The sequence below is a fragment of the Falco punctatus genome (assembly GCF_963210335.1).
Source record: "Falco punctatus genome assembly, chromosome: 14".
In the NCBI taxonomy this organism is placed as follows: Eukaryota; Metazoa; Chordata; class Aves; order Falconiformes; family Falconidae; genus Falco; species Falco punctatus.
Window position 1 is genome coordinate 22,102,594 of NC_137594.1, and position 12,223 is coordinate 22,114,816.

At 57.2% G+C, this 12,223-nt stretch overlaps 2 protein-coding genes across 2 annotated transcripts; one reads left to right on the forward strand and one right to left on the reverse strand.

Moving 5' to 3' along the window:
* The first annotated feature begins 2,968 nt into the window (after positions 1-2,968).
* Positions 2,969-5,560, forward strand: PRSS54 (serine protease 54). The gene is made up of 4 exons (XM_080410614.1): positions 2,969-3,332; positions 3,420-3,674; positions 3,878-3,970; positions 4,553-5,560. The coding sequence occupies exons 1-4, from the start codon at positions 3,142-3,144 to the stop codon at positions 4,917-4,919; spliced, it is 906 nt and encodes a 301-aa protein (XP_080266740.1). The 5' UTR covers positions 2,969-3,141; the 3' UTR covers positions 4,920-5,560.
* A 4-nt stretch (positions 5,561-5,564) lies between these two features.
* On the reverse strand, positions 5,565-11,176 carry CFAP263 (cilia and flagella associated protein 263; the record flags this gene model as incomplete). Its single annotated transcript, XM_080410615.1, is given in 13 exon segments — positions 5,565-5,627; positions 6,376-6,417; positions 6,419-6,516; positions 6,716-6,786; positions 7,068-7,183; positions 7,874-8,113; positions 8,261-8,327; positions 8,482-8,654; positions 9,093-9,189; positions 9,191-9,419; positions 9,869-9,888; positions 10,192-10,414; positions 10,417-11,176. Coding segments are annotated over 13 exon segments (1,524 nt in total). The 5' UTR covers positions 10,502-11,176.
* Positions 11,177-12,223: the final 1,047 nt, after the last annotated feature.

A 12,223-nucleotide genomic window follows, 5' to 3' on the forward strand; every position in this document is an offset into this window, starting at 1 on the left:
CACAAAATGCCAAGGAGACTTAGAGATGTGTTGTTGCACAACAAGGAACCAGGCTTGGGGAAGGAAGCCACCAAACTTGCCTCTCAAAACATCTCACTGCACTTTGGTAACGCAGTAAAGCTTTAATCAAAGCCTTTGCACTGGCAGCATTGCAAGTACCATACAGCACTTGTTTTTCTAGGCGGCAAACTGAGTGAGGCTGCAGAGGTCACGCCGTACCAACTGGTTTGGCTGGGTTGGTGCTTTACTGCAGTCAATAGATTTTTATCAGATGCTTTTACTTGTTAAATTTTCCTTGGTAGTGGGAACAATCCAGCAAATAATATGAATTATGGAGCACCAGGAGACACGCAGCCGAGGAGGCCCCTTGTTTGGCCGAATCCCCCCCTGCACAAGGGAGGCTTTTTGCAAGCCCGCAGCAGTGCCCTGTTCAGCTTGCTGCGGGCAGAGCTGGCGGCAGGCTTCAGGCTTTGTCTCTGTGCAGAGTCAGGCTGGCTTCATTAACCACAGGGCTTAAAACTTATTAGTTCCAAGGTTGTGGCCAGGGTGCTGGGAGGCTGCAGTTCCTTGCGAGAGGTGCCTGTCTCCCTGCAGCAGTGCCAAGGAGGCAGCTGGTCCTCTGGACAAAAGCAGCAGCTCAGGCTGGGCTTGGGGAGCATCCTGCGCTGCCCACGAGAGCTGCTGTGGGGGTCGTGCTTCTTTGGCAGCGCTGACCTCCTCTGAGACCTGCAAAGCAGGAGGGGACTGGTGTCACCAAGCTGGCTGACCCATGGGTCAAGGGTGTGAGCTGGTCATGTTCCCACCAACACCTGCTCTTGTGCAGGTTCTTTGACCGCTGTGGATCCAGATGACATGCAGTAAGTCAAGTCGTGCTCCCAGCGAGTCGGGTGCCTGGCACCTGTGGATCAGTCGGTGTCACCGCTAGTTGCCAGCATCACCTTTAGAAATGTTCTGTTTGCGTGACACTAGCATCGTTTGGAGCAGCCCAGCCAGTGATCAGACCCAGCCTCAGACTGGCACCCCCATGGGGAGGGCAGAGTGAAACCTCAGAGATGTTTTCCTGGCTCTTGCAGGGTTAAGTGGCCCCTTTTGGCACAAATTGACTATAAACAGGCCTTGGGATCATCAGCTGCCTCCCAGCTGATTCCCACGGCATTTCAAACACAACATCACAAGAGCCAGGGATAATACACACAAAAGGCCCTTCTCAGTGGGAGGGATAAGCACTGCGGAGTTATTGCAGGAACGCAGAGAGAGGACAGAATTTCCTACATGCAGGATTGGCTATATCTAGGGAGAACACAACCACCATGAAAAAAACATCCAGGGTTTCCTTGGGATGCCCCTGTCCTAAATATGCCATGGTGCGGACCCTGCCCTTGCTAATTTTGCATATAATAAGTGTATTCAAATGCTGTGAAGAAATCAGTTCAGCTGACGCTGCCCTGGTCTGTATGCAGGTTTAAACAAGTGCTTGAACCTGGATTTCCCTCAAGCCTTTTCCCAGCACCATTTCCCTTCCCTTTGGCTGTCTTTATCCCCAGTATTGCAGGGGTTGGTCTGGGCATGTGCGTCCTCAGCCACCAAACGCCTCGCCAGGAGAAGAGCGATCCAGGGATAACCTGCTGGGAGCGTGTCAGGCCTCCAGGAGCCCCAGTGCCTTTGCTTTCTGTCTCTCGCCAGCTCCTTTCACACGTGGCTATTAATTAGTGCATATAAGGAACACTGCAATTTCTCCTTCTCAACACTTTTCCAATCTCTGATAGAAAGAAGGAGTTTTCACACCCCTCATACCACCCCATCTTCTCTGTCCTGCTCTCCAAAGCATGCTTGGCCTTTCACGAGCTGGGAAGGGACTTCTTGTCCCCACTGGGACCTCCCCATGGGAAAGCCCAGCCACAGGCAGCTGTAGCCTGGTGGTGCCCCTGCAACAGCTTCTGCTGCCCTCCAGGTCCCCTCTCACCATCCCCATGCAGTCTGGGGTCCTTCAGGTTTTTTATGAATTTCCTTAAGCAGAACTTACCCTTAAGATGCCCTTGCTTCTGTCTGCAAGTGGGGCCAGGGTGGACAGAGACCCCAGTGGGTGTGCAGAAAAGAGGCATCAGGGCAGGACAGGCTGTCCCAGGGAGAAACCATCGAGCAGCACCCAGGGCAGGGGGTGCTGGGCCTCAGATGCTTCGGAGATCCATTCTGTGCAGGCAGATGCACTGCAAGAGCCTCCAACAAGTGTTGGCAGGGGCATGATGGAGCAGGCAGAGTGCAGCAGGATGTGGCCCATTGTAGAGGAATGAAGGCAGGTTAATTAGCATTGGTAACATACAGCTGTGGGCTGGCTTCAGGGGCGGTGGGTTGGCTGATGTAGGTAAGGTGCAGCTGTGGCTGGTTCTGTTAAGAGGTTGGGCAGCCAAGGAAGAGAGAGTGGCCGAGGAAGAAGCAAGAACACATGCCCTGGGTGACGTGATGTGAGGAGAAGGCAGCAGAAGGACTGTATGAAGAGTGTGTTGGTATGAGATGGTAACAGACCTTATTGTAGCTTGATAGTTTGGAGAGTGCTGTGACAGCCCGTGGAGCTGGGAATGGGTCTGCTGGATCTCTACTGTGCTTGGGAGGCACAGCACCCATGTACCAGGGTGAGGAACTGGCCTGGTGTGCTCAGCACAGGCACACCGAGCCCCTCCGGGCCAGCTGGCACCCCCTGTGACATCTCCCCCTCTCCCCGCAGGTGGGCAGAGAAGGGGGGCCCTGGCTCCCCAGCCCCAGCTCTTTGCCGGGCTGGGACAGTGCAAAGCCTCATGCTGCTGTGCCTCTGGGCTGCCCCAGCACCAGATAGGAGGTGGCACGGCTTGACCGCTCTGTGCTGGGTCCCGTGCCGTGCCACTGGCCTGGTCCCACAGCTGAGCGAGCCCGGGCAATGCTGGCATCGGTCCCAGGCGAGAGCAAAGCTTGGGGCGGCCCCATCAAGGGGCAAGGAGGCATCAGAAGGCAGAGGGGGTGGGGGGAGAGCATAGGGCCAGGCACAGCCAGCAGCATGCCCCCTGTTTCCCTGCAGCCTGTGGGATCCAGGCCAGCCCATCTCCCTGGAGATCAGCGCAGCAGTTTGTGGCTGCGGCCCAGTTCCTGCAGGTGGTGGCACTGCGGGCCATGCAGCACAACCTCTTGGCCTTCGGCTCTATCCTGAACGAGCACCGGATCCTCAGCGCTGCATCCAGCCTGCAGAGCAGGTCTGTGTGCTGCAAGGGGCCCCGCGTCACCTCGGGCAAGGCTGGGGAATCAGCAGGGAATGGCACCATCTCCCAGTGCTCAGGAGGGTCTGGTCATCGCCCAGCAGCTGGGTGAACATCTTTCAGTCGGAGCAGGGGCAGGCAGAGTTTGCCCCATGCTTTTTCTTGCACCCAGACCCCTCTGTCCACCCTCTGCAGGCAGCAGATGCTGGCCTTTGTTGGGCTGAGCACCATGAAGAGGCAATGGGAGGACCAGCCCCAGCATTCGATCAGCTCTGTCATCCCCCATGAGGACTCTGACAAGGGGACACTACAACAACATCGCTCTGATCAGGACAGCCGCCCCGCTGGAGTTCAGCAGCATCATTCACCCCATCTGCTTCCCTCACGGGCGCTTCTCCACCCTGGACCTTGTGATCTGCTGGATCTTGGGCTGGATCCATCCCACCGCAGGTAACCCCTGGCTGCTGCGGCAAAGAGATCCCTCCAGCAGGGTGGAGAGCCGCCTTCCTGCTCCCTCCTGCTAACAACCCCAATGGGAGGAAGGGGAACAGGGCTCATCCTGGGAGGAAGAAGTACCCACTGGTCATCCATCACGGCTTTTTGGAGGTCAGGAGCTGCCTAGAGCCACAGGCTCACGGTGGTCCCTTGGCCAGGCAGGGGAAAGTGCTGCAGCGACTTCCTGAGGATGCTCTCCGTAGTGGATGTGGATCCCTGCTCACTGAAAAGGGTCGCTGCAACTGCATGCTGCAGCCACAGGGATGCTGACAAAGCGGCAGGCTGTTCGGTAAGGGATACAGAGCATCAACCCAGACCAGGCAGACAGCCAAACTGCCTCCTCCCTGTTCTGCTCCAACTCCAGGCTGGGAGAGCAGCCAAAACACTTGTTGGGCTTCTCCTGCACAGGCCTTACAAGAAAAGATGCCTTCCACGCAGCCTGCAAATCGCAAGCATGCAAGACTGTCTGAAGGTGTGACACCCCCCCTCTGGCATGAGGTGTGGGGTGACTGTCTCCCTGCAGGTGCTGCTCTGGTCCCTGAAACTCTCCTGCCACTGGGGCCTCCAAGGGCCTTTGATGTGGCCAGGGTCAAAGACGTTTGGGAGACAAAACCAACAGAGGTTTCTTGTGGTACATACCAAAGGACCAGGCATGGAGCTAGGCTGATGGGGGCACAGGCAGCTGCAGGGAGAGATACCAGTCACCTTATCAGGGGCACACTGGGACATCGTCAGCCCAAAGACAGCCAGCCCCTGGAATCAGTGGCGCTTTGCTGCCAGCGATCATAAAGGACCAAGCTGCTGTGATCTGACCTCCTCTCACTCTGCTGAAGTCCACAGCTACCGACAGTGACAGCAATAGGGATACTGCTGAGACACAACCCTCCCCTTTTTGTCTCTCAAAAGGGTGATGCTGGCAACCCCATCATGTGCCAGATTGGAGGGGCTGAGAAATGGGTCCTGAAAGGCATTCTCAGTGAGGGTGGCATGAGATGCTATGGATCATTCCTGTATACCCCAGTGTCCTACTACAGCAACTGGATCTTGGCCACCGCTGCGAGGACAGGACCTCCTGCATTCCCTGTGCTAGTCAGGGTGCGAACTGATCTGCAGGCTCCACCTAAAGACTGGGAAGAGGCTTCCAGACCAGCAGTGGGGATGTTTCAGGAAGCTGGTTTCAATCCCAAGAAGGGAAAATGAGACCTGAGCTCATCTGAGGCTGGGCCACCTGAGATGATTTATAACTCCTGCAGTGGGAAAACACTTCCCACTGCCAAGGGAGACTTCCACTTGCCCCAGGTGCTTGGGAAAGGGGTAGCTTCTCCCTTCTTGCTCTCTTGTTTCTTTAGGTAAATAAATATCTTTTTGTGATCAGAAAGCCTACTTGGTTCGTGTGTGCCATGTCACACTGCTCTGCTCTCTTCTATTGTCAGTGCATGCTTGGAGATGTTGAACTCCCGTATCTCCCAGGGAAACCCCCTCTGGTTCCTCCTGTATTAAGTGATCACCAGGGCTTGCCCAAAGAGAAAGGACAGTTCCTGTAAACACGTTGGATTTGATCACCAGAGAATAACTGCTTGTGGTGACGGAGGGGGATGGGGGGGGGGGTGGCCTGAGCAGAGCTGGCTGACCTGCGGATGGAGCAAGCAGCAGAGCCTTGTGGAAGCCAGCACATGCTGGGACAGAACAAAGAGATGGCCTCACAACAGAGCTATGGGTTTCTTTATCGTTTCTTGCAGAAGGGGCTTCATCTCCCTGCAGTTTGCAGGGTGCTACATTCACCCACTTGACAGAAAACTTCCCCACAGGGTTGGCTCCTTCTGCAGCTTGCAGCATCAGACAAACCTAGTGCTGGTTACCAGGCATCTTCATCTGGTTCCATGCTCTGCAGTAGTTTTGCAAGGACATCTGCAAGAGGAGAAAGGAGAAGGCCTTAATATGTTCAGAGAGCACTGGCTGACCACACTATGTTATCCCATCCAAAGCAGCCACCTCATTCCCACGCTGCTGTGCACAGGGGCAGGTATACAAACACGTACTGCTACCTCCAGCTTTGACTGTGCTCCCCTGTATTATCTTTCCATCTCCTCCTAGGCTGCAGGAGAGGATCAAAGATATTCTTGCAACTTTGCCATGCACTCATGTTTGGATCTTGGCCAGCCTTTCCTTATCAGGGAGGAGCCAAGATACCAGCGAGTAAAAAATGTCTGAGATCAACAAAAAGGACTACCACCACTGGGGAGCCATCCGGGGCACGGGAAAAGGCTGCCACAGGTTATATATGCAGAGGCAGAGATGTGTTGGGCTGCCATACGTCCCCTTCTCCTTACACACACAACAGGTTTCAGTACAGCAACAGCCTGGCTGTGCTTCCCGTCCAATTACAAGCACTGCCCTTGCTTTGGCTTCCCCTCTGAGCTCAGTCATTAAAACTCAGCCTCTGTCCTCAGGGTAGGGAGCGATCACCGCGCTGTCAACAGGAAGAGCCTCTGGCTCTGCCAGGCGCAGGCGATGCTGCAGCAGCTCTTGCAGGGCTCCCTGGTGGGTCAGAAACAAGCGCTCTGGTCCCCAGGGCAGCTGCAGGTGGGCAGGCGGAGATGCAGCTCCTGGCTGGCACATGTCCAGGCTTCTGCACACCCAGTCTGGCCTTGCTCACCTCAGCACCTGCCACCTCGCTCTCCCAAGCCTTGAGGCTTTTTACCGAGGTCAGTAACAGCTGTCTTGTTCTGCATGTAACTCAGCACAGGAGGGACACTGTCTGAGAGCAGCTTCCGCAGCTGCTGTTTCAAACGCTCAGCTTCAGCTCATTTCTGCTGGAGAAATAGGGACAGAGTGCAAGGAGATCCCTGGGAAATGCCCCTCTGCCAGCTGGCAGCCAGTCCTCCAGGGAGGCAGGATAAATTAAACCACACAGCGCTGCAGGGAAGCAGTGGAATACAACCACCAGTGCCTCCATCCCTGCCAGGCAGCGCTGCTAGGGAGCCCCTTGAACCCACTTCGTAAAGCTGTGGTGTCCCCGCCAGGCTCTGTGTCCCCAGGCTGGCATTGACAACAGTGCCACTTCTCCCTGCGGAGGACACCGCTGATCAAAAGTTCAAGGAAACAGAATTTCCAGAAGACAGTGGGAGGCCCCTGTGAAGCCAGGGCCAAAATTTACAACACGCCTGTTCTCTAAACCTTCCCTTACTCACTGGCACAGGTAGGAGCCCAGGGACTTGCTCAGACCCAGAAAGCCACCCAGTTACCCATCTCATTGCCAGACCTCGAACAGGCATTGGTACCCAACACAGCACAAGAAGTACCTCAAAACAGTACTCCCAAGTGAAATCTCAGGGCCTCCCAATTCACCCTGTTACCTCCTCCACCACAGCAGCTTCTCTTTCAATTTTCTCCAGCAGCTGCTTCGTCTGGGAGATGCCTTTCGTCAGAGACATGGATATTTCTATGGCATGCTCCAGCTTCCCCTGAACACGAGAGCAGGACAGCATCAACAGGTGCAGCAGCAGCTCCCAGCCACCTGCAAAGCCACCCGTCTACTCCCCCAGCTTGGTCCCAGCTGGCGGTGCAGGAGCTCTGCTTCCAAGGGAGCTCTGTGGCATCACCTGTCCCCTGCAGAAGGCAGCATCATGCCCTGCTCACGCAGCTGCTGCTTCATCATGTCTTCTGTGTCAGACTGCAGCACAACCCACCGCACAGCAGCCAGTGGGTTTAGGACTGACCTGGACACAACGGCTGATCCAAGAGAAGCAAATGCACCCAGCTGGGAAGTGTTTTTCACTGATAAAAGCAGAGAGAGTGACAGCTGCAGCTCATGACATCTTTTCAAATGTCACAGGTTACGTAAAAAATGCCTTTTTCCTGTGCAAGTCACCACCAAAGCTCATTTCTACTGGACTTTTCCCCTGGGGTGTAAAATAACCATGCTGTGAAGCGTGAAGCCCATCATCAGGCTGCAGCCAAACATGAATGAGGGCATCACTGCTTTTGGTGTGTCAGGCAAACCTCCCAACTGAACTGCTGTCAGGGGGAAAGCAGAGAGGCGTTCAGCACCCTCCAGCTGAGAAAGGGAAGAATGCAAGACCTGTTAATCAGCTCACATGTGATCCTTGGGAACAGGAGAAAGGCAAAACAGAGGTGCTGGGAGGCTCACTCACTCCATAGAGGTTAAGGGCTTGGACATTCTTCCCTGAGGTCAGTTTTAGCTGAAGCAGCTCCTGGTTCTTCTCATCGATCTTCTGGTACAGGGCATTGCTAAGCTGCAGCTGCTCCAAACGGACATCATGGAGCGCCTCTCTCATCTGCCTCTTCTGCAAACCCCCAGGAAGCAGAGCTGTACGTTGCTGACCAAAGCTGCACCCCAAGTAAGAGAGCTTTGCTCTGTGGGGAAAGCAAACCTAAAGAACAGGGTCTTCAGCCTGGCTGCAAACCTAGGGCTCGAGGAGAAATGCAAGACAGCGTGCCACCGAGCCTGTGCTCTGCGTCCCAGCTTAGAGGGCCCAAGCAGAGCAGACAGGTCCCCTCTGGCAAGGCTCCTGCCATACCAGCGGCAGACAGTCCCCAGAGAACTGGTCTGATCCACCACACATCTTTCCCAGGGCACAGAGAGATCTGCCAGCTTCCACCCTGTGAGACTCCTGGTCTCATCCCACACACATGGTCATGTGCCAGGTTTGAACCTGGGCGGGCGACAGTGCCCTCTGACAAAGGCAGCAAGTCCAGAAGCAAAGGAGGAAGGGGATGCCGGGGAGAGCCCTGCATCTACAGGGAGCAGGCCCTGCATCTGCACTGGGCTGTACTCCTTTCGTTCCTCAAGGGGCCATCTAGTCCCTGCTTTTCCTCAACTGCTGCATGCACCTGCCTGAGCTGCTGCTGCAGCTTCTTCTTGTAACTTCTGAGCAAATGATTTGTGAAGCACAGCTTCTCACGCAGCAGATCCTAAGGAAAGACAGCAGATTACAGTGGAACATCAGAGCCTTGGAGAAGACAGAGCACCCAGACCTCACTCCTCATGGTGTGGTTCCCCATCATTGCATCCACGCTGCAGCCTTCGCTGCTGGTTTAGAAAGAAGCCCAGTGAGAAATGCTGCTCAGCATCACCCTGCCCCAAATGTGGGGACATGGCAGTGCACTTTCCCAGGCTCCGCTAAGGGCCCTGCATCATCTGTGCTCACTGCAGTGCTGCAGCTCAGCAGCCTGATGAGACCTGGGCCAGTCACCGAGTAGCAAGTGCGACAAGGGCTGTCCAAGAAGACTTGCTAAGACAGTCTGAAAACATGACGTAGGCCACACAGGAGTATGGGAACTAGAATTTTCCCTAACCAACATACTTGTCAGATGAAAAACCAGCCTCAGAATTTTCCATGATGCACTGACCTTCTGTCGGTTCTTCTCCTCCATGTATCTCAGCAGCTTCTCAGAAGCTGGGATACTCTCTTTCTTGCTGGAGATGCTGCTGCTGCTGTCTGTCTCAGTCACTGATGGCTTGCTTAACATCAGTCCACCAAACATCCGCTTCTCCAATGACTGCCTGTAGAAATAAAGTCACGTAACAGTCAAGAGGTTCTAACTTCCCTCCTTCAAACTGCTTTGGGAACAGAGAACACTGGAAAGGACCGGGCATGATCTCTGCTGGCTTTACTAGCATTTCTCCTGTGGGAGTGCTGAGTTCCACCCTGTGCCACTCAGGGCACATGGTGCAGGCTCACACAGCACTGCTAGTTCACTGACTCAAAAAGAACAAGAAAGAAATCTCTCACGTGCCTGAGCTTCAACATCTGCTGCTCCGTCCTGACCAACAAACGTTGCCAGTCTGACTAAACCAACACAAGTTACTACCCTTTGTTTACTGCATTACATCCTGTGGCCACAGGAGAGGGACCAGCTACCTGCTTCATCTCTCCTGGCCACTGCAGGCACCATCAGTGGCCTGAACCAAATGCAGAGGTCGCTTCTTCCCCAAAAGCTCCCAAGCATCCCTGCCATCGCAGGTCCTGGCAGTCTTCCCTGAGCACAGGGCAGGCAGAGATGGTGATACAGCCACAAGGAGCCTGCAGCAGGAATGCACTCTTGGAGACTTGGAGCACGCTCTGAAATCCCAGAGGCAGTGGAAAGGCAGACCCCAGAGAGGGCTGCACGGAGCCCAGCCAAACCAGGAAGCTTCTGGGAGCTGCTAGAATGCAAAATACGTCTAGCACAGAGGGCACACCTTCAAGAAGCTAACAGAAGGAGATTCTTCTTTTGAGCATTGACTTCTTCATCTCACACTGCAGATGTGAGCTCCTCTACCTAAAAATCCTCCCCTCAACTGTATGTCTGTTCCTGTCAGAGTAAGAGCCGTCTTTAGAGACTGGGCACCTCTGATCTCTGTTAGCGTACTTGCCTTTAAGGAAGGGGTGACATGAGAGCACAGTTCTGGCTCCTACTGTCAACTCAGGACCACTCACATCAATGCTCTGCTGTGAACAGCCCTCACCAAGCAGGTCTGTCTCGCTGCCTAAGGGATGGTACATTGAAAGAGGCATGAAAAGTAACAGGACTGCTTGACACCTTGGTAATCGTAAGGGTCCTGCAGAGCCATACCTCGAGGTCCTGAATCTCATTCTTCGTTTCAGTCAGCTCCTGCTCAGCCAGCTCACATTTCTGCTCCACTGTCAGGCCTATACCGTAGCCCACTGCACCGTGCAACTTGGATTTTGCCTGCCAGGTGTCTGCAACAACCAAGGAACAACACAGATGCTGTTAGAAAGCCAGCGCTGGCCAACTGTTACTGCATTTTCCTGCATTCAAAAAGAAAACAACCTCAACTCACGTTAGAGGGATTCCAGTTGACAGCAAGGACAAGGAGGCCTCTACAGAGGAGAGGTGACTCAGGGCCACACCTGGGCTGACCCCACCTGTCCTCCAACCCACCCACTGGGCCCTCCTACGCGAGCCTGCAGGTCAGTTCAGCAGGCAGCTCCAGAGCTAGAGGTTAAAGCCAACACGACAGCTTCACGTGGGCAGGCAAAACACCTCTTCGTAGCAAAGTTGCCAGTTGCTGTGTAGGGCAGATGGAGTCTTCTAGCACTGCCTGGGTCAGACACCCCGGGGAGCCGAGCTTGCTGCAGCACAGGCAGGCTGCAGCACGCTCTCAGCTGACCCGACGCCGCTCCGGAGCAATGCCCTGCGCCGGGGGGACACAGGGGGGCAGGCACTGCTCTGCAGGGGGCCAGCGCCCACCTGGCCAAGGGCAAAGTTGCGAAGGGCTGCCTGGGGCCGCCCGGGCAGCAGCTGCTTCAGGCTCGGGCAGGCGCTGGCACCCAGCGCCGGGGAGCTCCGCCTCAGAGGGCTGGGGCTTCTGCTCACCCTGCCCCTGCCGAAAAGGCGACACTCGGGCCAGGAGGTGGAAATCTGCCCCAAAAGGTTGTTCAGGGCTCCGGCGAAAAGGACGCGAGCGCCGCGCACCTGCGGGGGCGGGGGGGGGGCAGGCGAGCACCCCCCGGCGGGGCGAGGCGCTGAGCCCCCGCTCCCCCGCACGGCCCCCCCGCTCCCCCGCACGGCCCCCCCGTTCCCCCGCACGGCCTCCCCGCTGCACTTCTGCCTCAAACGACGCTGCGCGGGGGTTAACGGGTTCCAGCCCGGCCTGGCACTCGCCGCGCGGGGACACGGGGGACACGGGGGACACGGCGCTGCCGCGCTGTAGCACCGGGCACCGCCAGCGGCCGCGGGGGGCAGGGGGCGGCCCGCGGCCTCGCTCCCGCCGGAGGGGCCCGTCCTCTCGCAGGGGGGCGGCCGGGGGAGCGTCTTCGCCCCGTTTCCAGCCAGGGGCCGTGCCTGAGGCCGGGGGCTGCGGCGGGGGTCGCGGCAGGCTCAGGCGGCAGTGGCGGCGGGCGGCTGCGGAGCTCCATGGCGCGGCAGCGTCCCTCAGGCATTTCCACCGCCGCATGGAGCTGGGCGACGTCGCGGCTGTGGGACGGGGGTCGGGCTGAGCCCTCGGCCGAGCAAGGCACCGCGCCGGGCCGCGCCTGAGCCCGAGCCGGCGGCCGCAGCGCTCCGCGGGCAGCCCGGGCGGGCGGCACCACCGCGGCCGGGCCCGCTCCCCCCGGGCCCGAAGCAGCCGACAGAGCCGGGGGCACGGGGCCCCCCCGGGGTCTGGGCCGGCAGAGCGGGGCAGCCCGGCACCGGACCCCGACCACGGCGAGGCGGCAGCAGGGGCCCCCGCAGCAGGGCCCGGCCCGGTTCCGCCGGGGGTTAAGGCCCAGCGGCGCCCCCCGCCTCGGCCCCGCAGCCCCCCGCAGGGCCCATCCCTGGCGGTGGTTAAACAAGGCCTGGACAGGGTGCCGCGGGCCGTGGGCTAGTGGTGGCCTTGGCAGCGCTGGATTAGCGGGTGGACTCTCTGGGCTTGAGGGTCTTTCCCAACCTGAACGATCCTGTGGTTCTGTGTGGGCACATGAGGACACACGGGTATGGACACACATGGGGTCTCACGTACACACACACGCAGATACACACCTGGACACACGTGT

Bases quoted from the DNA above. Each gene is read 5' to 3' on its own strand.
- PRSS54 (XM_080410614.1), top strand. From the start codon at position 3,142: ATGCAGCACAACCTCTTGGCCTTCGGCTCTATCCTGAACGAGCACCGG. The intron at 3,675-3,877 runs GTAACCCCTGGC...TCCCTTGGCCAG, and splicing joins CTGGATCCATCCCACCGCAG to GCAGGGGAAAGTGCTGCAGC. The intron at 3,971-4,552 runs GCAGCCACAGGG...ACTCTGCTGAAG, and splicing joins GGTCGCTGCAACTGCATGCT to TCCACAGCTACCGACAGTGA.